The sequence below is a fragment of the Paramormyrops kingsleyae genome, chromosome 17, assembly GCF_048594095.1.
Source record: "Paramormyrops kingsleyae isolate MSU_618 chromosome 17, PKINGS_0.4, whole genome shotgun sequence".
Taxonomy (NCBI): domain Eukaryota; kingdom Metazoa; phylum Chordata; class Actinopteri; order Osteoglossiformes; family Mormyridae; genus Paramormyrops; species Paramormyrops kingsleyae.
This window is the reverse complement of record NC_132813.1, coordinates 5438688-5463146: the sequence shown is the minus strand read 5'-3', so window position 1 is coordinate 5463146 and position 24459 is coordinate 5438688. Positions and strand designations below refer to the sequence as shown.

The following is a 24459-nucleotide window of genomic DNA, read 5'->3' as shown; positions in this document are numbered from 1 at the left end:
CCAGCCCCAGGGTCAAAGCTGTTACTTGTCAGATAACCTACCCCTACGAAGCTTGTTTTCCCATTAAGGTCCCTTAGAGCAAGATCAGAATCGTACAAGCACTCCAAAGCAGCGCTGTCACCATGCTGCGGTCACATGCTGTCTGACTGGGTGTCTGTAATGTGGTCTGCGGCGTGAGCCCTGTCTGGGGTTTGTCAGATAACCACGGAGCGGTAAGAGCCCCCACAGACGACCATCATCCGGAAATAACCGCACAGCCAGGGCTTAAACACACCTAAGGCCGCTACGCAAACGCAACGTCGCTAAGAGACTGACCCTAGGAATCCTGCCACAGCAGTCAGCATGTTTATGTCCTCACCAGCAGAGGCACAGATATACGGGCAAAATTTCTAAATATTCATTGCAATGACAGTATACTGTATGCTACCTGTAGCTACACAGACAGACAGATACTGTACATACTGTGTATCCCAATAAATGATATACATATACAAGACACATACAAGATTAATTTAATAACCATGCATATATTGAATTTTATCATAAATTCAATATCGTTAAAAGGACCCATTCATCGCAAAAATAAGTACATTAAAGTAGAATAAACCGCACAAGTCAGGAAATCTTACTTCTGTCATTCCAGCATCCAGATGACAAAAATGATGCCTATCTGTGTGGAAAATACCACCCATTGAACATATTTTAACAAATAAGATAATGGGACACTTGCCCAGTGAATTAGTGTCATTATTACATTCTTTTTCACACCCATATAACACATTTTAATATACGCTAAATAAGGAAAAATCCCTATTAATTGCACCTAAAATTACTCTCAGTTCCCATGGAGATGGGTACCGATTGTACATGTGAACAAAGCATAATAAATGAATATCCTGTAACTCCTCATCAGGGTCACAGGCCATGTACACAGTCATTCATTACAGGTGATATAGAAATGACAATCAGCCATAATATCTCATTATGGGGTATGTTTGATCCACGCACACACAAACACATAAGGTGAGATCCAAACGCCCCACCCAGGAAGAGGGAGGCAACGATGCTGTTCCCTGAGCCACCATACCACCCATACTTATATAAACATTAAATATTTAAGAGGCACATCATTGCTGATGAAACAGGCGGCTCTTACTGATAGATCTTCATCTCACAACCATAACTTCAAAACCACCAAAAAAATAAAACGACATATTAGCCTATAACACAGAGCAGCTCGTACCAGGTCTATCACATTAACCTGCTGCTCATCTGTTCTCACAAGGTTTTCTCATGTCTGTTATATGTTATCTGTTCTATTAACCAGACAGACGTGTGAAGTGAGCTTCACTGTCTGGCGTTCAGCTGGTTAAAAATCTGTGGCTTACAAACATTAAGTGTTTTTTCTGTTACACAAAAGGGATGGGAGATGAAGCGGAGCAGCAGGGCCTCTTGTGTTGTTCACCTTTCTACCTTGTCACGAATATTCCCATACTGTGCTTGCGGGTGTGTGGGCACGGTATCTACTGGATTTCAGCTTCGATGCCTCAAAATAGAGCCACGGTCTCCTCATCTCACCCCATCCCTCTTCTGTCACTGCTTTCTGCTGGTATGAATGTTTATTTCTGTTTACATCTGCTCCACCATTCTGGGGGCTGCATTGCATAAGATAGGGCTGGGGGAGAGGGATACACAGTGTACCCTTAAGAAAGGCACCCGTCTGCGGAACACTACTGTCCCTATCATGGCCCTTGTACAGAGCCGGCACTCTTTCATTGAGTAGACACGTTGGGCAATAACAAAGATCGACCTACTTTCTGACCTTTGCCCTCGTTGTCCAGCGTGACGAGGGAGGGTGCCATTTCCTGGACCGCCATGGTGACCGTGCCCCGAAAAGACCCCAGACCCTTCAGGGACATGATGGCTACGTGTAACATCACCATGGAGACTACGTGGCGGCAAGCCGTCAGTCAGTTTTCTCAGACCGCCTTTCTCTGTGGTCTCCATGGAGATTTGGCACAGCAGCCCCATGGGCCAGAGCAACAAAGAGCCACATGGCGACTGAAGAGACAGGAATCAAACAGGCCACAAAATAACAGGGCCTGGGACGAGGTAGAGCTCACAGACATCGCCATGGAGACACCTTCTGTGACAGAAGCCAATCAAAGGAAAGATTTCATAATAAGTGACAGGTAATGAGAGTTATAACTAGATTAAGTCACAAAAAGCTCAGAAAATTGTTGATTATGACATAGCAATTATTCTTAAAAATAAAAAAAATAAAAAAACAATAGTATGGTTTTTCATCTGCTCCTTACTGGATCTGACCATAGAAGTCAGCAAATCATAAGGAATATGTGACAGCTTTTATGCAAGTGTGTTTCCCCTGTAATCTCAGCCTGAAATTTTGTCAGCCAATTTTTTGGGGTAAATATATATTTTTTTGTGATGAACCTTTCTGGTAGCCAGACTGTAAGCATTCACATTGTTCATAATTTTCTTAACTTCGTTAAGGCCCACAGGTCTGTGAAGAGTGCTCTCTCTCAGAGGACCTGTGAGTCTGTGAACTGAGGACCTGTGAGTCTGTGAACTGAGGACCTGTGAGTCTGTGAACTGAGGACCTGTGAGTCTGTGAACTTTACCATGATGCACCACTCCCCAGCGACACGAATGATTCCCTGATTGCAGGACCTCCAGGAAGCTGACTTAACAAAACAACACCATGGGAATTCTTAAATTCTTACGAGTACGAGATGCTGTTACTGTGATTGTTGTTTTTTTTTTTTTTGGAAAATTGTTTGTCTTTGAAACCGAGTTTGTTGGCAGTACCAAAAAACAAGTTTAATTTTAACACTGGATTATGTCTGAATGTGTTAGCCTGTCATGTGGTGAAAGCTATAAAAACAAACATTCCTTGAGCTTAACCAAAAAGTTGGGGGGGGGGGGGTGGGGACGGAAACGAGGGTCACTTTCTGGGCATGGACAGGAAGCCAGCTTGCCAGGATCACAAAGCCCTCTGCGGGGGCGTGCCGAGCGGAGGTTCCCTGGTGCCAAGTGGAGGACTGAAGGCATGGGGGGGGGGGCAGTCATGGCTGGTGGGCCACCCCCCCCCCCCACCACCACCACCCACTGCCTCTCGCAATGGGTATCCCAAAGTCGGGCATCGGGACGTGCACCCAGGGCTTTCCCACTGTAATCAATCACTAGTGACGGGACGGAGGAAGCTGATCAGTCATCGTGGTTTGGGTCTGTTCAAGCTGGACTGGGAGCCTGTCTCTGGCCAGTGGGAATGGAAAACAGCAAGGAGTGTTCATTAATGGCCGGTGGCCTGCTCGTGTCCGTATCGTACCCCACACAGTACCGGATAGCTCACTTTATTGCCACAGCTGAATGCTTTTGTGTACGCTATAAACCTCAACATTGCTTCTAAAGATGGAACTTTCCGGAAAACCGGGAGGGCTGCACGGATGATTCAGAGAAGGGTCATAGAGCTGACTCTGCATTCACGTGGCAGTCCGAGGGGGCCCGTTATTATGGCTGCCCCTCGTTCACATCCACACTGTCACCCGGTCCCCTTCTGCGGTCTCTGTACAAAGACCATCAATGTCCAAGACGAGCCAAAACCCACAAGCCCCCAGCCCCCTACTGATGCTATTGTCAGCGTTTCCCAGTTCTCCACTACAAAATGCGGAGTTATAAATACTAAATTAATTAGGGTGAAATAAAGTGCCTTTGTGTTGCCATAGGCACAGGATGAACACGAGACTGCAAGCCTGTACTGTTCTCGGAAACCAACAGACCTGCTCTGCTCCTTTTTCGGCGTCACGCGAGTGTCACGTGAACTTTCCCCCGTGCTACGGCGCTCTCAGCCTTACACGTGTCTTTTCCTGTGGTCCCTGCAGACTTTTATCTGTATATTATTTCATTGGCAATTTAATAAAAGGTTCTCAAGCAAAATGAAAGTCAAGTGATTCTTAATAACCAACACTACTATATACCAGTACTACATAATAAAATGTGAGGTACGGCGATCGCAGCACTGACAAATTAAATAACAGAACAGTACATAGTAGAGTTGTGTAGCTGCATAACTGGTGACATTTTCATCCTCTCACAAGCTGAATTACTCCCGTACAGAAAAAGCGGCTGGTGAATGAAATAACTAACACGTTACTTGCAGCATGAAGTTATATTAGACATACTGCATTCATTGTGTGCTAAATTCATGGCAGAGCAGAACAGGAAATGGTTAAAAGACGCGTTTTAGATAATGCAACAGGTCACCTCATTCTCACCTCGGTGTCTCAGTGCGTCAAAGTGGGTTAGGCCATGTGCCCCGCACGTCTCGTTCGGAGTTTAGCAGGCCAAGGGGGGGGGGGGGGCGGAGGGGTGGAGTCACTGACCCCGATACGAAGCACTATGCCCCGTCTCTCCACCTGGTCAGCAGTGTGCTGTAAGCTGCTGTTTATGCATCTGTATCTAGCGCCCATTACCCACAACACTGCAACAAGCCTCCTTACAGACACACAAGAAATAATTATTATCACATTTTAGGGGCTCATTTGCCTTAAATCTCTTCTGACAAGCAGCACTGGCTGTCTGACACAGTGTAACTTATAAACACCGTAAAAGATCAGAGCTCGCTGCACGTTGGACGCGTTACTTGATTCAGAATGACGCAGACACACTTGCTTGTGTTAATGCCTGTTTGCTTTACCAAGACACCCCCCCCCCCCCCCCCAGTAGACGTGGAGATAATAGGGTAGCGTCGGAAAAGGCATTCTGGTCCGCGTGCTTGAAGAAGATGAGCCGCCGCTAATGGATGGCTTTCTGCAAGCCTTTTCTTGTTTTGTTTTCCATTAAGGTTTAAAGGAGCGAAAAGCCAGCCCATAATAAAAGTCTCCCGCTCACCCCCCCCCCGTTTTTTGCAGCAGGCTCTGCTGTCCGTTCTGTGTTTACCGAAGGCTGCGACCACAGCTGGTGAAGCCATTATCACAGGAGATTATGCTTTTGTCATCTGCAGGAGGGGCAATCGCCAAAGAGCTTCCAAACGCACATGGTCTGATTCCATGTAGGGTCATGTGACAGCCACATTCGGGGATCCACCTCCCACGCCATATGGGTGGGGGAAAACAAACAAACAAACAAAAAAGCCTTGTACCCTGTACTTCACCCCCTCTACCCATGACCCCAACTAGATGTAGTTAGAAGGCAGAAGGCAGAAGGATGGATGGATGGATGGATGGATGGAAGGAAAACAAGTAAGGGGGTCAAAGCCGACAGGATGGTTGCCACGATCATGAGGTGTCAGGCAAGCCTTATTCTGGGTGATCGTGATGAGGTCCCTCCCCCATCCACAGAGCCAGAGCTCTGGAGACTCCTGACTTAATTTAAACAGCTCAGTTTTGAGCTGCAACCCGTTAAAAATGATCCGCTCTCCAGAGATTCTTAAAAAGCCAGTAAGTCCAGAGTTGCAAAAGACTATCAGGCGAGGTGACTCGACACTGTCTGGTTTACTGTCAGAAAAGCCAGTCCAAGCGGGTCGTTCACCCGGTCCGTCCCTTACACACACCCGAGTAATGACAGCGTGTCTGAAGATCATGTGACGGCGAGTGGCTCAGCGGGTCAGGATGCCCTGCCAGTGATCAGAAGGTCGACAGTTCAAATCCCATTGGGCCCTCGAACAAGGCCCTTAAGCCGTAATTGTTCCTGGGACTGGCTAACTCTGCTTTCTCAGCTGTATGCTGCTTTGGATAAAAGCATCTGTTACATGAAATGTTTATATGTGACAGCCAGTTTCCATATAAAGAGGCTGACCACATAAGGCACCTGGGCTGGGAAGTTTCTTAAACTGCTGCACTAAAACTCTGGGATTTGAGCGGTGAAACTGGCACTGGGTTTGTAGGTAATAAACAGAGGAAAGGGCCCTGCCTGTCATGTGGACAGCCCTCTCGGTGACCCTTGCCATTGGAACATGACCCTGAGTCATGCGGCTCAAGCTGATGCAATGACCCCAATGCTCCGCCCATCACTGAAAACCCAACCAATCAATGCGGCGGCCACGCCCCCCACCTCCAGGAAACAAGGAACGCCACAGACACAAGTGCTGCTCCTTGCTCATTCATCTTTCAAATGAATGACACGGGGGAGGGGATTACAAAACAAAGTCTGTCCAAGTTTAAGCCTTCTAAGAATCAGAAAGTGTCCCTCCAGCATCCCAGAAGGATGCTGCAATAAGACCACAAGCTGTCGCATGTAACGTGCATCGCAGCCGCTGGCGTTGTCTGTGCATGTCGCCTGTTACAGATCCCCAGTGGTGTGTTTCATGGGACTTGAACCCTTTTGATCACACAGGGGTGTGCTGAAGGGCCAAAGGGGGGAGAACAGAGGGGTATCTGCACTCTCTCGCAGGTTGTGTAGCTTATTCCCTAAACTTCAGACCCCTTGCCGAATGCTCCTTTGACTGGCCTGGATACAGAAACCTCAGAAGCTATTTAAAGAGGAAAAAAAACTTTCACTACATCTTTTCGATTAAACACCAGGACCGAGCAAGCAAGGTCTCAATCAAATGAAAGAAAAGAGACAGCTAATGTTTTAATCCATGGTGTTAGAGAGGCTGCGGCCTGATTGTAGCATCAGGAGGTCATGTAAACATTTAGCCAGCCCAACCTTTACTTCTCACCTAAAGAAAATGCAACACAGCTCTGACAAAAGCAGGGAATGGGGAGCGGAGCCCAAAGCCTCAGCAGGCCACGGAAACGGCAGCATCGCACTCGCTGTCCACCGGAAGAGAGCCCCGTTTACAGCCGGCTGCCGGAGAGGCCTGGAGTGCTCAGTCACTGCTGGGGCACGCGGCCATACCGGCAGGACGACACCATACCCCAAACACACTGGCCTCGCTGGTCTGCGCCGGCGGGGGAGGGGTTACTTTAAAACCGCGGCCGCCTGTGGGACGCCCGGCCTCGCCTCACTGGAAATGAGAGCGCCTAATTTGGCCGTTCCCATTACGCGCGGCGGGTCTGGGGCGTCCCGGTGCGCGCACAGACACCCGAGCGCTAGTTAACATGAAGCGCGAGAGCCGCGGCTATTAGTTAGCGGCCGGAGTGGCATCCTGAGAAAGGGATACAGCTGGGGGGGGGGCGGGGGGGGGCAAGAAACCGGAGGGTGATGCGGGGCTGCAGGCTGAGTGGCTTCAGCTTTCCCGCGGATCGCACCAAGCCTCTGCTAAAAATACAAATAGCGGCCAGTGCTATCCGCGTGGTGGTGGAGGGGGGGTGAGGGGGGGTGGCATAGGCATCCAGGCATCCCATGGCTATGGGGCCGCCTTACTTCCTGGCCGGCATGTGACCTGCCGCTGTTTGGGTAAGCTGGACAGGCCGGGAACAAACAGTCCAGAGAAGAGCAGATGGGGAGTAGGGGCGGGGGGGGGGGTGGGGAAGTGGGGCGGGGGGGGGGACAGGCAGGAGACAGAGAATTCGCACACGCCAGGTCGATTCTCACGAGCAAAGAGCAGAAAGTGCGGCGGCTTTGCCTCGGACGTGGACGGCTCTTACCAGGAGAGCTTGAAGCCCTTCATCAGTGCGGTGAGGAGGGTCCGATGGCCATAGCGTCTGCTCCGCGCTCGGCTCCGCGCTCATTCCATGGCATGCCGGTAGCGAGCGGCGGGGGAAACTCCGGCGAGGCTTTCTGTGCCCCCCCCCCGCCCGCCGCCAACGGTGCCCGACCCAGCAGCCTGGCCAGCTTCACATGGGCCCGACGGCACCGCACTGGCTGCTGCCGTTTGGAGCTGCAGTGTGTGCACGCTGGCAGCCGCTCGCTCGCTCCTTCTCCTCGCTCCCTCTCTCTCTCTCTCTCTCTCTCTCTCTCTCTCGTTGCAGATAAATGTCTGGGCTGCGCTCGCCAGTTTCCCGTCCCTACTGAGCATGCTCAGCTCTGCCCGGCCCCCTCCCCGCCCCCTTATTCTCCTCCTTCTCTCCCTGCCGCTGCCTGTTTCCGGAAGATGCCTCTTGCTGCAGTGGCCATGCAGAGAGCGGGGGCGGGGGGCGGGGGCTCTGTGGCCACTCGTTAGGGATCCTCGTTAGAGATTCGTGTTAGAGATCCTTCTTAGAGCACCGGGTTTCTATGGGTAATCGATGGTAGCACAGCCCTCCGTTAATCCTTTAATACAGGACAGACAGTAAGTACAGGGTAAAGCGTATATGCTGGTGAATATCTGCGCATGCATGTGTGCTTGGCTAAGCTGGGGTGTAGGGCGGGGGGGGGGGGGCGCGCTTGTCCGACAGCTTAATGGATACCTGTCTTCTTTCCTTTTTACAATAAAATCGCCGGCTAAAAATAATTTCTTGAAGGGGGGTAATTATTTGTAACCAGTTTATAAAGCTGGATATTTGGATAAATTGAGGTGACCCAGCAAACTCGCTAGGACTCTGTTATATATATATGTACTTGAAAGACACAGCTGGGAATCAAACCTGCAGCCCTCCTGATGACAAATCCCAAATGGATGGCTGGTTATGAGGTCACTATGCTGCCTCCCAGGGCTCAAACCCCCACTCCCACTCCGCTGCCCCCCCAAGCACCCACAGGTCCCTGCAATCTGAGACCGCCTGACGCAGCATTCCCCACCCGAACAGCATCGCAGTTCCTTCTCGTCCACACACAGCAGCGACACAATGCCACAAGAGCTGGGGAAGGGGGGGGGGGGTGACATACCAAAACCAATCCAATCTGCAACTTTTTCAACTTTACAGAATTTCATTAAAAGCGGTTAATTAATTAGCACCTAAAAAAAACACAGAACGTGCACCCAACGGGTGATGAGTACGTCTGATATCGCTCTTACAGATGATGGAACGGAGGCAATGACAGGCACGGGTGACTGAAATTTTCTATTTTTCCACAGGGGAACGTGCAGCTCTTATCAGCCTGGAGAGGAGCGGTGACAGGTGAAACCAAGCCAGCTGGGTGAGATCATCTTAACGCTCTGATAACCTGCACTTGGCGCACAACCAATCTCTCTCTCTCCCATCACGTTTGTACGGCTGCGAGAAGCTTAAACTTCCTCTCCCGCCTGCAGTTCCAGACGGACCCAATGGGACAAATAATGAATTAAAAATTAAAACTACAAAATCTGATGAAAAGGTCAGTCCGTCGTCGGCCCATTTTGACATAATAGGATAGCGGTCAGAGTAGTCAGAGTGGGACACTGGGATTTCTCTCACGATGCTCTTCATCATCGCCACTCTCCCTTCTTTGCCAATCAGTTGCTCTCGAGCAGCTGTTTGCCTTGGATCTGAACCAATCAACATCCCCCCCAAGAGATTTTGGCTAAACCTCCTCTCTAACTGGATAAAAGATGCCCGTTATCCCAGCTCTTCTAATTCATGGCACGTGAAAATATGAGACCTTAGCTTTGAATTGAATTGAAATAAAGCTACCATTTGCACGGGTGTGGAAACACAAGCACAATGGAATTCTTGCATGGTTCCCTCAGTCCAGAACAACAAACAACAAAAGTATGACATACAAAAATAATTAGATAGATGTAAAGATAAAAGCATGCTTGAGTGACAGAGAGGAGTGTCAGAGGTAGTTGGGGAGGGCGTGATGCAAGAGTCTGAGCTTTACACCAACAAGCTGTGACAAAATTCTCTGCACACAGCATATGCAAATCAGGGCGGGGCATAAACGGCGATTCTCTGTGGCAGCCCAAAGAAAGCCTACACCGGTGTACGGTGGAAAAAAGGTGCTGAATGGACAGCTCCCAGAGAGAACCACACAGGACCCAGGGTACACAAACCACGTGGAAAATAGCCGCAGTTTAAAGAAGCGCAGACAGCCAGTCTCCGGCGCAAAATAATCAACCCAATATTACTTTTTAACATCATAAGAAATAAACAGCAAAGATCAGCAGCTTTGAAAATTTAATAACACTCAAATAACTCAATAAGTTTTGATGTAAACAATAAAAATCATTAAACAGTCATTGTTTTACTGACACTGATATCCAGCAGTCAGATATTACCCACAAGGCCCCGCTGGTAAGCACAATACTATGAACCAAATGGATTTATGATCGATAATCTTATTTCCTGTCTCTGTGAAATGACTTCCTGCTAAATGCAGTTTTATCCACAGTTAATGTATTAAACTGTGCTGGGAGGATAGGGCTTTTTTTAGAGGGACATCCCCGCTGTGTCAGCGAGACAATGCTGACCAACAATAAAAGGATCATTAAATATGTACCTGTAAATATAATGTAACCCCCCCAGTGGTAAAGGCTATTTATACCATGTGACTGTAAGCCTTCTGCCTAGTATACGATGCTGTGTCTTTCCTCCCTGTTGTTTCCCTCTAGAAGACTCTCCCGGACTGCACTGAGCACTGAGGACCCTACAGCATCGAGGTCTCGGATTTAACAGCTATTTTTAGCGCCACATCGGTTGACAATAGCTAGCGAATGGGGGGATAGAGATGAAAATCAGGTGACCTGAGCTGCAGTCAGGCTAGTTTGCCATCTAAGGATTGTGGGGGTGGAGCTGATGCTTGCTAATCCCTCCTGATCCAGTCCTGCCCAGTGATTGGGCAGTCCTGCTCTGGTTCGTCCACTCTGCTGCTCATGGGTCCGCCTCCGGCTGACACGATTGGACGATCCCTGCTTATCATATGCCTGCTGTAAATACTTGCTCATTCACTCTGGCAAATGAAGCACAGAGGCAAGAAATGAGGTCCCAGAATAAGGGAGACAGATGCTGGGCTTTAAACCTTGACCCTCTTTCCATTAGACCCGATGCAGCCCTGTTTGAAACACTGAATGCCGGTCTGGGTGCCCCCCCACCACAGATCCGGAAAGCCAAACAGAAGGGCTCTGGAATACCCTGGGAATGAGCAAGCTGGTTGCACACAGGACGATACTAAACCAGCATAGATGCATATTTACAGAATTAGACCCTGTCATCGCAACCTTTCCGGAGCTCAGGGACGTGCTGGAAAAAGCGAAAAGCACAAACAAAAGGACTGACTCACACGCCCTACAGGCGGACGAGCACAAACTGTAGACGAGGTCCTGGCACTACTCTGTACCTTGTAATCAAGCTGGTACACCGCCCATGAAGAAAGGAGCTTTTTATAAATCACACTTCTGGAGGAGAGGAGAGTGTGGTTATTAATCTGCCTCGTCAGGACGCCCCTCCCCAGCTTGCATTTTTCACTTGACGATTCCCCGTGACCCATTTACACCAGTACTTTTTGTCTCTTTTTTTTGCAGAAGAAACCCTTTATCTCACTTAACAAATGTGACACGTGTACAATCCTAATCTGTGAGCAACTGCAAAATCGTCGCATCCGGGTCAGACTTTTCCTCCCCACTTGGGTAACTGTGGTGTATTATGGGATTTCAACGCCTTCAAAGCACTATGGATTATGGGAGATAGAGTAGGACCTGTTACGGTACAGATGACTCTGGAAGTCCTCCCATTAGACCCACATGATAAGCCCCACCAATGGCATGGTCAGCACATCTAAAAAGATACTTCCACACCAAGGTTACCATATTTGCTCACAAAGTTAACAGTCACTGTTTTCTCAAAGCCGGCCTCTCATTCTACTAAATTCATGTACGAGGTGCCATGCGGCAAATACATTATATACACTACGGAGCTTCAATGCTGCTTTTCAGATTCTAGGTATCGCTGGGAACACACACACACACACACACACACACACATAGGTTTTTAATTATGTTTTTGTGGGGACTCTCCCTTCATTTCTATGGGAAAAACTTTAATAACAACATGACGACCTTAACCCCCACCCAGCCCTAACCCTAACCATAAATAACCAAGCAAAATACAAGTCCTTTGGCATTTTTAGTTTTTTGATTGCAGTCACAGATTTTTATAAAGTATTTTTATAAATCTCCCCATGTCTGAACCGAAAAAATGGTCCCAACAAGGTCAAAATAACAAGTTTTTATCAAATTGTGGAGATGTTTGGTCCCCACAATGTATGGCCCCCACAATGTAAGGTATATCATGTGTATCACTCACACACACACAGACACACACCATAAATAAAGTAAAAGGAGTGCCCATATATTAAAAGCAGTCTCTAAAAACACGAGTTCTCTGCAGAAGTAAACAGGACAAACACGGACAAGGACTTCAACACCCAATGGTATAACACGAGGGCTAAAAAAAGAAAATTAAAAATCAGATGTTCATTCACATTATTAGCATATGCAGAACATGGCTGGAAATGAATCTCAGTGTTTTTTTTCAGCTGATGGAACTAGAGATGAGCCGATTCACATTTTTTCACTTCCAATCCGACTCTGATACAAGATTCTGCTGATACCGATACAGACTCCAATACAGGGGCACTTTTTACTTTAATATTTCAATAATAAAAATATACATGATATAAATATTTATGCTTTATATATTATTAATATTTTTAAACTAGTAAAAACAAATGAAAAAATGTACGGCAAAAAATCGTTATGCTACTGGTAAGAAACATAAGGAACTGTTCCACCTTACATGCGCATCTTGTTTTAAGCGTTTTTGAGGAATTTGCAGTTCAGTTTGAATATCTTCCAAAAAGGTAAACGCAAGTGGTAAATGCTCAAAATGCCCCACAACCTTCTGCCACTGGCAACAGCCTCACTTATACTTTGTTGCGACAGCAGCCACCTCTGTGTCACAAGCTGTAGCCAAATGGTGGAAATTTTAGTTAATACTGATAAGCAATATATTTTTGTCTGATGCAGATAACATATTACCGAGCAGATAACCAATACCGATAAACCTTGACCTCTTCTGCTTCAGTGGGTTCTTCTCAGCCCAGAAAAGGTGTGTGAAGCTTTATCTTCTGGAGAGGCAAACACCCATTACCAGAACACAGAAACCAGCTCCCCACCCATCCCCATCTTCAGCGTCAGCTGAAAACCCCTTAACCGACCAGCTGATCAAGAAAGCCTTGCAGTACCAACTTCCAAATTCGGAAAATTGGTTTCGTGAAATCTGTTCTCAGACTCATGCCCATCACTCAATAAAACAAAAGTTGAAGTTTTGGACGGCTTTTCTCTTGGGGTGTCTGTAGCCCTCTGCCATACCCACAAGAGGACACCTAAATGCCTGGTGTACCAACCCAGGGCATTGCTGACCCGCAGATCAACTGCATCTCACATAACATTGTGCAAGTCCTTCCTCGCCTTCTACCACAACCAGGGGAACCGTGGAGATTAATAAGGCCCATCGTTTCCAAAGTTAGATGCATTTCTCTGTTTCTTCCATGAAAGCTACATGAGGAATCCCCCCCCCCACCCCCAACGACACCCATGCCTGTGGGTGGCCGTTGCTAACATTAACCAAAAAAACACCCCTGCCGGTCAAACAGACTTGCTCTTTCTTGCTTTTAATAGTTTCACACATAGCAACATGTTGATTTTAAGTTACATAAATATCACTAAACTTTAGTAGGAACTTATATAGTGCAAGAGACTTTTAAAATACTTTTATTTGCAGCTGTACTTACAAATATTGAGATGGTACAGCGGGTAGCAGTCATCTCATGCTTCTAGAATGGGGGGTTTGAATTCGATCCCTACTCTATGTGTGGGCTTTGTGTGACAGTCCCAAAGAGCACGTCACCCTTGCACCCTATATTCCTGAACAGACTTCAGGCCCTCATGACTGGAAGATGGATGATGCCTATGAAAACTGACAGTACATCTACAATTATTCCAAACCAAAACGGTCAGACTACTGCGTACCGTGATCGCTAACTCAGAAGGATGGGGGGACTCTGTGCTTACAAGTGATCGGAGGCCAAAGATGCACTGGGCAATTCTGACAAGGTGCCGAGTCACCCACTCCGGTAACACAAGCCGGAAAAAACGGTTCTGCTCCCTGAGCCTGTGAAACAGGAGCTGGAGAGGCACGTGGCTCTGCGTGGAAGGGATCCGTCAGTGCAGAGTACTCCCTCTTGTGGCAGCTCTCAGTATCCTAAATCAATTTTGACCACGGAGGCCTAAATTTTACCTATTTCTACAAATAATATAAGTACAGTCAAACCTCCCTTATCCGGACCTCCAATATACGGGCACCTCCCTCTGCCGGGCAGCTCTAGAGACTCGCATGCGCTAATTTATTTTACACAACCAGCAGCTGTTGTTACGAGCCCCGGTCTGGGGTTGGGGCGTAACAGAGTGAAAGGGGTCGTGGAGTAAGGGAAGGACAGGGTACGATGGACAAGGGAACATAAGAGGTATTTTTCTAAAAAAAAAAAAAAAAAAAAGGTATTTTTCTATATTTTTATGTTTTTATTGACATGCCACGGACACAGAACAAATGTCAGTCACTGCCTATGCACCTGACACGCACAGCATGCACAGAGATCAAAGCGTCAAAGTCCAATGGGCGTATGAAGACGTTAACCAAAAACCGGGCGTGAGCTCGAAACCATGCAGCAAGTAAACCAAAGCGAAAGCACAGACAAGGGCAAAGCGAAAATCAGAAATCTAATAAACCAAACAAATCATACACAGTAATATCCATCAAAGAAAAGCAAACCAACAACAACAATAAGCAGAGCTCCCGAGACGTCTTGGGGTCGGCTTTTCACTTCGGAAGACGGAAGTGACGAATGCCGCATACAGAGAGTTGTGGGCGGAGTCTGCACGTGAAGGCGGAGCGAACGTCCAATGGAGAGCGAGCTAGAGGATGAGGCTGTGGGCGGAGCTGAACTTACAGCGGCGCCTAACACTGTGCAAAATCCATGGCTTCAAAAAGGAAGCGTAGTTTGACGTCCCTCCAAAAGAAGCTTGATATCATTACAGAGATACGAAAATGTTGCAGACCATTTTGGAGTGGCTAAGTCTACGGTAGGGGATATTTGGAAGAGTAAAGAAAAAAATCACCCAGCTCACTTGATACTGGTTAAAAACTGGATGACCACTGCAAGAATAAAACGGGATGATTCGCTAGCTCAGACTGAAATAACATCCTATTATAAGCCTTGCACCACATAAATATCATGCAGTTTGTATGTGTACACATGTACATATACGTTGTCCTGTACTGTTCACATATTTCTAAGTTACGGGCATCTCTTACTTACGGGCATCTCTTACTTACGGCATCCCCCCGGTCCCATTCTGCCCGGATAAGGGAGGTTTGACTGTACACCTCAAGTAACCTGAGCAATCAGCCGTTATGAGCCCCTGTTTGTAAATCTAGGTGAAAGCATAGCAGACAGAACTGCCACAAATATAACCATGTTTAATAGTTCTGTTCATGCAGCATAATGAATAAGTACTGTCTTATCCCATCTGTGTACTTTTAGCTGTGTTCTGTACGACATTTGGACTTGCAGCACCTCTGATTCCTTTCCATCAAAAACAACACAGCCAGTGAATCTAATTTAAATGGCGCCGGAGCTTCACCTGCCCCCCCCAGGCAGAAGAGTGTCATAATGCCCCAGGATGGCCACCGACCTGCACCAACGGACCAGGTCAGGCATGAAATCTCAGTATGGCTCAGATGCCCAGTGACAAAATTCTCGCTCTTCCTTCGCTGCGGACTCCTGCAGCCGAGCCGTCCTGCTGTGCTTCCTGCAGCGGCAGGCCAGCAGAGCGGCCCAAAAAAAGGCAAACCCCAAATCATTGTTCCCAGAGATTTTACATTTAATTAGCCCTGGAAAAAAAGCATTTTGTTCCACATGACTGCAAAAATCCCCCATAATTCCACCCTGTGTATCATGTTATTTCAAGAGATTCGCGGTTGTCACAATACGCAGTGAAAGCAGGAACATGAAGCGAACTAGAAAACTCAAAATGCCTCAATAATTAAATTATTCCACCCCCACAAACCCACCGGCATTACAGGATAATGTCAACTTTTTTTAGGTTATTTGCTAAACAGGTAAATATTCAAAAATATTCTCAGATCTGTCCATTGCCAACGAGAACTTACCCAATTAGTGTAACATACAAACACTGCACACAAAGAACCATCATCATACCAGAATCCTGTAACAACTCTACCATCAGCGTCTCACTCTCTAAACAGTGCTACACTTTTTCCCACACTGTGAGCATCATTTTTTCAACATGTGACCAGTTCTTAGCTACGCCTAAAGGAAATGGAAAGATAAAACTGCCTGGGGACCATAGCCACGACATGGCAATGCCAACAAGCCATCTGTCTGGAACCCAAGTCACCACAACGAACCCCCCCTCCCCGTCCCCCCCGGCCGGTAGTGTCCCAAAGCCACCGGGTTCACTTTCTCACCTTTGCGGTCTCCATATCAGTTTCTTCCACTTCCTCTGCTTGTCCTACAGAAGAGGGTCCAGAGACATGTCACTCAAGCTGCAGATGCTTGTGCAGCTGCTTCAACCAAACAGTGGTCAAGGTTGGGAGTTAAGGTGCTGTGTGGGACATTAGCCTAATGAATGTGCCCTATGGTAAGCAGCAGAAGGACCGACTACAATCTGACCACTCCCTGTCCTCTGTTGAGCCACAACTGCGGTAGTATTAACTGAAGCTGATGAGTTACACAGAGAAATTCCACCTTAAAAGGATGGAAATGCCCGCTAAGGATAACCATGCTTTAAGGATAACCATGCTCTCATTAAGCACTTTGCTTGCCTCAATTGTGCAGCCTGTCAGTGTTGAGTCTCATGCCTATCTCCTGGGCTCACAACTGGACCAATGGGGGGAGTGGGGGCAAACATAGACGGACTTCCGTCATTGATACTAGCAAAAAAAATAAATAAGCCAATAAATAACAGGAAGGAGCCCAGCAGTAAAACTATTACGGTTCATAGGCTACCACATGCTCTGCTGATGTTTACAAACAGTCCTGAGAATTCAAATTAAAGACGCTCACATTAAGAGCAGATGCAAGGACTCACTAATAACTATCAATGAGGCAACTTAGACCAACCCTGGTGACAGGAAATGGCTCACTGCAGTGCTCATGTATTTGCTTCCGTGGAAAGGAAACTTTGTACGATAGCCCACAGGTGTCAAATACTGAGACTAAATTGCTCTTATGGTAACAAGCTGCTTATATTAGGTGGCCTCCCCTTTTGAAAGGCAAGCTACTCAGTAGACATTGCAATCTTTATTTGCTTTACCGATAACAGGCTTCCAAGCTGCCCAAAAGCCAACTTTCCCTTTGTCCACTTCTTGCTATCTCCTTATTCAATGCACCCATATCTCATTTAGAACCTCACTTAGTTTTCAGTCTTCTTTTTCCCCAAGTTTCCAGAATCTGGCTGATAAATTGTCTTCACCAGCCTCAGGTCCACACTGGAATCTTACTGTAGATGTGAAGTTTTCCATCACCTGACTGAGCTGAGGAACAATGAATGACATTGGTGGTGTCTAGGGAATTCAGGCTTTTCTTGGTGCTCCTTCTTCACCACCAAAAAATCTGGGTACTGCATGGGTAGGATGGGGCCACACCTAACCAAACCACCTCCCTGCAGTGCGAACTTCTTAACCATCCTGTTGTGACAATGCTAAGAAGATTCCATGCCAACTGCATCGGTGACTGTGATGTCAGCGTCGTCAGGGTGTCGTCGGGGAGATGACAGATGCGGGAATGACGTAGGGGAACAGGACGGGAACAGGCCCGAACGGGTGCCCATGGTGGTCTAATGAATCACTCTCAGCATGGTACATACGCTTAGTCACCCCTGGGATGCTCTGAGGAAAGCAATCTGATGCCCAACCTCTTCCAAACAAAAGGGCATGAACTTGAACAGAAGATGAAGGAAGCGTCCAGGCACCTTCCTAAAACCTCCGGTCCCCCACCTGTGCCGTAAAGAGCTCTAAAACATAACGGCGTCGGAGGCTTAAAACAATCCACAACTGAAACTGCATCCTTCCATGGCTGGAACGGACATACATCTCACCCCCTCCCCCCCCATACATATAGAGAAGTTAATGAGTCCTGTGAAATATTTCGATTTCAGCAAATATATCTGCTTGCTTTGAGAAATCAGGTGGATATTTGCCGACATCAGCTGCTTTCTGCAATGTGACCTCACTGTATCGATGTTCTCAAGGAAAATACTGAGAAGAAATGACCACGTCCTGGATGTTCTTTGCAACAAACGGTGTCCACTCTTGGCACTACTATCAAAAGTCATTCACAATGCCCTGCATGTGTGGGTGTAAGACACCTGGCTTTATGTAACAGTACCCGAGTGCCATTAATTAGCAGGATGCTGCAGATCCCAGCCCACAACTCTGACAAGAGCCTTCGTTAGCCAAACCCAGGAAGAGGTCGCAGAACCGAGGACCACATGTGTGTTTTTCTTGGATACATGGGGAAAAAATGACTGCGGCTAATTTAGCTCACCTTACTTCTGTTTCTGTGTCCATTTCAAATGTTCAACGTGCAATTAAGTTACCGTTATTGCAGAATGAATGTGATCAGTGTGTTGATGATGTCTTTATGCTGAATAATTGTCCGGCAGAGTTCAGCACTTCGTAAAACAGTAAGACGCAAATTTAAATGAAGGTAACAAAGTGGCGGAATTAGCTTACAGTCCTACACATGTAACACATGATATCGGATACATGTGATACAACAGCATGCATTATGGACTTTTTTTCAAAACAGAAACATAACCAAAAGTCAAAGAAACTTGGATCGAATGAAGATTAGGTGGGTAGACAGAGGAATAACCAAAGAGAGAAAAGGCAAAATATCGACAGACCGAACACCTGACCTTGTGTTGGTGCATTGTGAACAGAAAGAGACCATCCTGTCTTCTTGGACGACTCTCATGACCAGAGCCCAGTGACCCGCTGGTTCTCTTCTGATGTTTCTTGAAAGCGGGCTTGCTAGGTTACGCCAGCCTAAGGTACACAGTCTCCTGCCAGCAGGAAGCGTAAGTCCGCAGATGGGGGCGACGTCTGCTGAGCCCCGTACCTCAAATAGCTCTTCTGGCGATCCGTCCCTGCTTGTGCGAGGGTCCCGGCCAGTTAGCAATGGCGACTACCAAAGGTTTGTGTGTGTTTATATGTATGTGTGTGAGTGAGCACGATCCCCCGGCAGGATAACGGTGCTGAGCTTCACTCCGCAACCCCCCTCTCCGCAACGCTGTCCCCCGGCCACGCTCCTTGGCCTGGGTCCCTCTGCTGCCGGCAAGTGTCCTGCGGAGGCGGTACCTCTTCAGTCGCACCGGAGAGGGAAAGCACTGACCGTCTCCACCCCAGAGCCTCTGTGCGTCGCTGCCTGGGCTTATGCAAACGGTCAGCCCCCTTCGGGAGCGACTCCTGCATAAACTCCGTGAACCGCCATCAAAAAGAGTCCCTCGCTGGAGGTCAACCCATAAGTCCCACGGTGGAATTTAGTCGGTGTAACGCAGTGACTAACGCCATACCACTCTGGCAGAGCTCCGGGTCGGCCGGTGACACACTGTAGATTGGTGACTTTTTGATGCAAGCCGAACGTTGGGCACCTCAGGTGAACATATCAGATGAATCCTTGCCGAAGGACAGCAGACTTCAGCAAGCAAGGTGTCCATGTGATGCGGAGGGGTAACAGAGAGCCATTACCACTGACTGCCTCAAGCTCCAGGTGGGTCCAATACTCAGATTGGGATCAGGCAAACTCTGGGTTGGCTTTTCAAGCTCTGGTCTTCTGCGGTTTGGAAAAAGACGATCTGCGACGGGACCATCTGAGCTGAGAGAGGGCTCCCTTTTTTTCAGTCCTCCTCCTGCTCTCTCTTTTTCACTCTCTCACTTTTTCTCTCCCTCTCATTGCCCCCCTCCCACCTTTCCTGCCTCAGTCTGCTGTTTCTGCAGCTCAACACGGGAGCCTTTCTGCCGCTCCTCTTTCAGGCAATTCAGCACTTCTCCAAGTCGAACGTGCACGCGCATAACGTGTGTTTGACGCTTCCCAGTGACCTCTCGCCATCCCAGCTCTCGGTCCAAAGCCCCCACCCTTCCATAAACTTTGCTACCACCATCACCATCATAATCATCATGATCGTAATCGCAGTCGTTCCGACACACACCTCCCCTCATTTACACAAGCAGCAAAACAAACAACATATTTGCTCCAGGGGGAAACACGAGAATATATGGAGGTGAAGGACAATGACAAAAGGAGAACCATGAAAGTGTGCACAAACCAAGACCTGAACTGAGTCCTCACCTTGCTGAACCTTACAGTCTGATCTGAGCAGTGGCTCAAAACTGAGACTCTGTCACACTGCTTGTTATCGATTTGGGGGGGGTGGGGGTGTTATGTCAGTGAAGATGCTGGGTCGAGTTCTGCTGACTCTCATCACCTAGAGAGCAAGCACCGGGGGATAAAATGGCCCAGGGACAGGGAACTGCGTCCTGGGAGCAGGGGAAGAGCGTGTGGATCCTGCAGGAGCAGGGGGGGGAAGGGTAGCTAGCAGAGAACTCATCCTCTGAAGCTACTTAAAGGACCAACCTGAAAGCACGAGGGCCTCTGCCCCACAGGAATACACACACAACTGAGGCATACATAAAAATACCAAGGATATATCCTTTCTATTAACAGTAACAAAATTGCTGCAATTAATTATTCTTTCATGCGGTACATAAAGTTAGCTACGTATTTCCTGTGATTTTGACAGACACAAAACAACGATATATAAATACAACGTAGTACACATGAACAAAGAAAATTTCTACACAGAAAATGCTCATACAAGGTAGAATATAAGGTGGATTCTGCAGTACGTACTGAGGGAAGCACTTAAGAATACTATTATAAATGCGTCAGAACTACAATTTCTTGTCCCCCTCCCCCCAGAATAATACAAAGGTTAAACCCGGCATTATTTACCACGGCCTCTGCTGGAGTGAGGACAGCCAGGCTTTGTGGGAAGTCCGCTGTGCCATCATTAGTGCCCTTAGCAGTGTTAGAAAGGTACGGACCCTCGTTATTTTAGAGTAAGGGCATTAACACACCTTTCTGGCACAATGTAGTTCTGTATGATGGTTTAAAACAATTGTTCTGTATTAAACAAGTTTCTCCGAATGATTTTCAACAATAAACCAATGAACAGGGGCCAATCTTATCCAGAAAGGGTCGCTATGTATGTGGGTTTTTGCTGCAACCCCCTAATTAAATTACTAATTAGAGGACTGATTGGCTGAAGAGTCCTGTGAAGTAAGTGAACGTTTCTACAGCTTCATGGGAGCTGACGCCAACCATATCCTGTAGCTGCGGGTCAAATAGAGCAGCAGCATACATATGAGCAAATGAAAGAACTCCGAAGTTCAGCTAAGGATTTCCTCTGATTTGTGCTCCCTAGGTGCGGGCTTGGAAATGGAAAGAACAGCTAAATGCAAGCGGGGGGCGTCTCTGATTGGTGCCTCAAACGGCGTGAGTCATCCATGAAAGTGGAGACGTGGCTTCCCACGACGGGTGACTCAACTCATGGAAACAGGTAGATGGCCCTGAGGCTCTCCCAAGCACACATCAGCCAGCCCACCTCTCGCTTCAATTTACACCCCTTGAAAATAAGCCCCGGGTGAATTGAACAAGTAGTCCTCACCAGCTGTGTTGAGCCTTTAGTGTTTAGTAATTAATCATCTGAGAAACGCTGCAACTGACTGAAAACCAAAACAGAGTGAAAGATGACAAAAACATATTACAGGATTAAAACCGTAACATAGCTAGCTTTTAAAGAAATCGTTAAAGCCCTTAACATAGCTAGCCTTTAAGGAAATCGTTAACGCCCTAACATAGCTAGCCTTTAAGGAAATCGTTAACGCCCTAACATAGCTAGCCTTTAAGGAAATCGTTAACGCCCTAACATAGCTGTCAAAGACCATATAAAAGTTGCTGAGTATCAGCTTCAACATTGCTGATACATCAGTGCAAAGTCAAATGGGCATGTCCCGAAAAATAATACAATTTTCTCATTAATCATTCATCTTTTGTCTTTGAACTTTCTACATATGCCACGCAGGTGACTCAGAATCCATTGTTCTGCCCAGCAAGCTGGCACCATTGAGTGGTCTAGTAACTTGGCAGCAGAAATTACGATTAAAATAAAAAAGCAAACATTTTCAAAATGGCCGAACATGCCATGTGACACAGCCAAATCAAAGTGAAGACTGAAAACGCCAATGCGCAACATCACACCAGAATCACACATTGTGTTCTGAGACCTGTGCATCGTTGGCACTCATTCCTTGTTTCCATAGATGTGTGTAACACAGGTATACGTGGCGCAAGGCTTCTATAGTCAGATATTCCAGGATCTAAAAGCAGATCTGCATTTTAATACCTGTCTCCTTGGGAGAGAGGCACCCACAATGCATTGCTCAGGTATAGGATCACACTTGTCAACAGCTTGAACCCGAGAGATGCAAGCTCAGAATGTCCTCACAGTTTGTGCCATTAACACAACAGTCGAGATAGATGCCCCACGACAAACTCAACAGTTTTTTCTTCCATTCATTGAGGAGAAGAAAAAATCTCACCCACCTTTCCTGCCACGTTTGCTCAGCACACATGTAGCTGCACCACCATTAGCACGAGAACAGAGGACAGTGGGCGGCCAAAGACCTGCCGCCACACTGGCTGCACAAACTAAGCGGAAACACCGGAGAAGCCGAATCCCAGTCCTGCGTCTGTGGACAGAGCTGCGTTTGTGCCCCGCATCGGTTTGTCCAGTAAAAGCAAACAATGGCATTCCACGGCCCACGGCTACCATGCGCCAAGCGGCCTTCCAAAACGCAAGGCTCTTTCAGGATCCTTGGACGGACGAAGCACCAGCTGACTCATGTGTGGGGGCGGTAGTGAGAGGGGAGCCCTAGGGGGTCGAGGCGGCGATTTATTCGTCATGCCTGTTCGGGACCTGAAAAGCGGCCAGAGACACAACCCGAGGAAGGAAAGTGGACTCACCTGAACTTTTCCACTCCGCTCTCAGACCTGCAAAGGAAACAAAATTAACTAATTAGCTTGCGGCCATTTTCTTCCACCACCCGAGGAGGAAGCTGGTTAAAATAAACCAGCAAAAGAAAAAAACCTTCAGAACGCAACCTAAACAGAAAAAGGACATGGAAAATTACCTGGCCTCCCTTACTACTTATTACAGACTAGTAATTATTAGAATAACTTCTAATAACTTCTAATAATCTACATGTTTTTTTATCATGAAAAAACACTTTAATGTGGAATATTTCATTTTGTTTCTTTTTTCCTCGGTTTGGACATCTCAAAAAATGGCTAAAAGTCTTTTCTTTATTCTTGACTTTCCTCCAACTTACAATGATGGAAAAAAAAGCTATGGTTGGGAAGTCCCCAGCCCTGGGGAGGGGCGAGGTCATGAGTGGCTGCCTACCCAAGTCTGAAAGTGTCTGCGTGCAATGATGACAAATCACCAGGAGTTTCAGCCACTCAGACCAGGATGAAAGGAAGTGTTCAGCCAGCTCATTAGCATTCATGAAGGGGAAGGTCACCTTTAACCCCAAACTCAGCGCCTACCTGCAGACATAACGACTATGGATGCAGATAGCCATCACCCAACCCTGAAATTCACAAGCTGAAGACAGGCTCGCTACCAAACTGAATTCATAATAAGTACAGGGAGCAACGGCTATCCACCTTTGTGGGGGATAAAGCTAGTTGTTGTACAGTAGGGTGTTGTGTCGGGGCGGAACTAGGAAACTGACAGCAGCACAACATGCTCCTTTGATTGTTACGCTCAGCTCGTCTGTCCACCTCAGACGTGAGCAGGAAGCCACTCCATTGAGAGGTTCCCCGCCTAAACAGGAAGCCCTCCCCATGCCCAACGAAAACCGAACGGCGAGGGAATCCGGCCTGAGCTCGTTCACGCGGTTCTGGGTGACAGGGGTGTTATCACGCGACGCAGGGTGCACCAGGAGACGGAGGTGACCGAGTGCGCTGGGAGCAGCCCCCTCCCCCCCCCTCACACACACACCACACACACATACACGCAGAGCCGTAGACAGGGACGCAGCAAAATGCAAAATAAACAATCCCTTCACTGTGCAAGCAGATATTACAGAAGACTTCAATGTCATGCACAAAAAATGAGCTGAGGTCATGTTTTCATGAGGATGTTCACTTCTTTCCAGCCTCCGCATCCCATCCACAGTGTCCTCTACACTGAACTCCATGCCTCCAGGGATGGACCTTACTGTGGCCCTGCAGATCAGGGAACACGGATGGATGGATGAATGAAGCCTCCCCCCCCACCCCCCCAGCTAGCTCTGCCCCATGCGGCCATAGACAGCCCACTTCTGTTGCATTTGACCCTCAGGCTGATACCTGTCCTTAATGTCAAACTGCATCCCACACCCTGTGGGCCCCTGGATTTGGACCTCCAAAGGAGAATGGATGGATCTCATCTGCAGCAAGCCCAACACTCCTGGCTGACCTAAATTCAAAGGACCTCATCCAGTCCACTGGCTTGGCAGGTAACCC

At 47.6% G+C, this 24459-nt stretch overlaps 1 protein-coding gene across 22 annotated transcripts in view; it reads right to left on the bottom strand.

Moving 5' to 3' along the window:
* The window catches only part of LOC111849614 (protein Aster-B), a 122185-nt gene that overhangs the window by 34090 nt on the left and 63636 nt on the right, over window positions 1-24459 (bottom strand). For 17 of the 22 annotated variants that reach the window (XM_072701079.1, XM_072701069.1, XM_072701074.1 and 14 more), the window contains one exon: window positions 22915-22941. In XM_072701079.1, coding sequence (XP_072557180.1) covers window positions 22915-22941 — 27 coding nt within the window. Of the gene's footprint in view, window positions 1-7553; window positions 8910-15496; window positions 15614-15974; window positions 16234-16292; window positions 16337-18745; window positions 20183-22494; window positions 22869-22914; window positions 22942-24459 lie in introns of those variants that run through there. The other 5 variants (XM_072701086.1, XM_072701089.1, XM_072701088.1 and 2 more) reach the window with 5 other exon arrangements.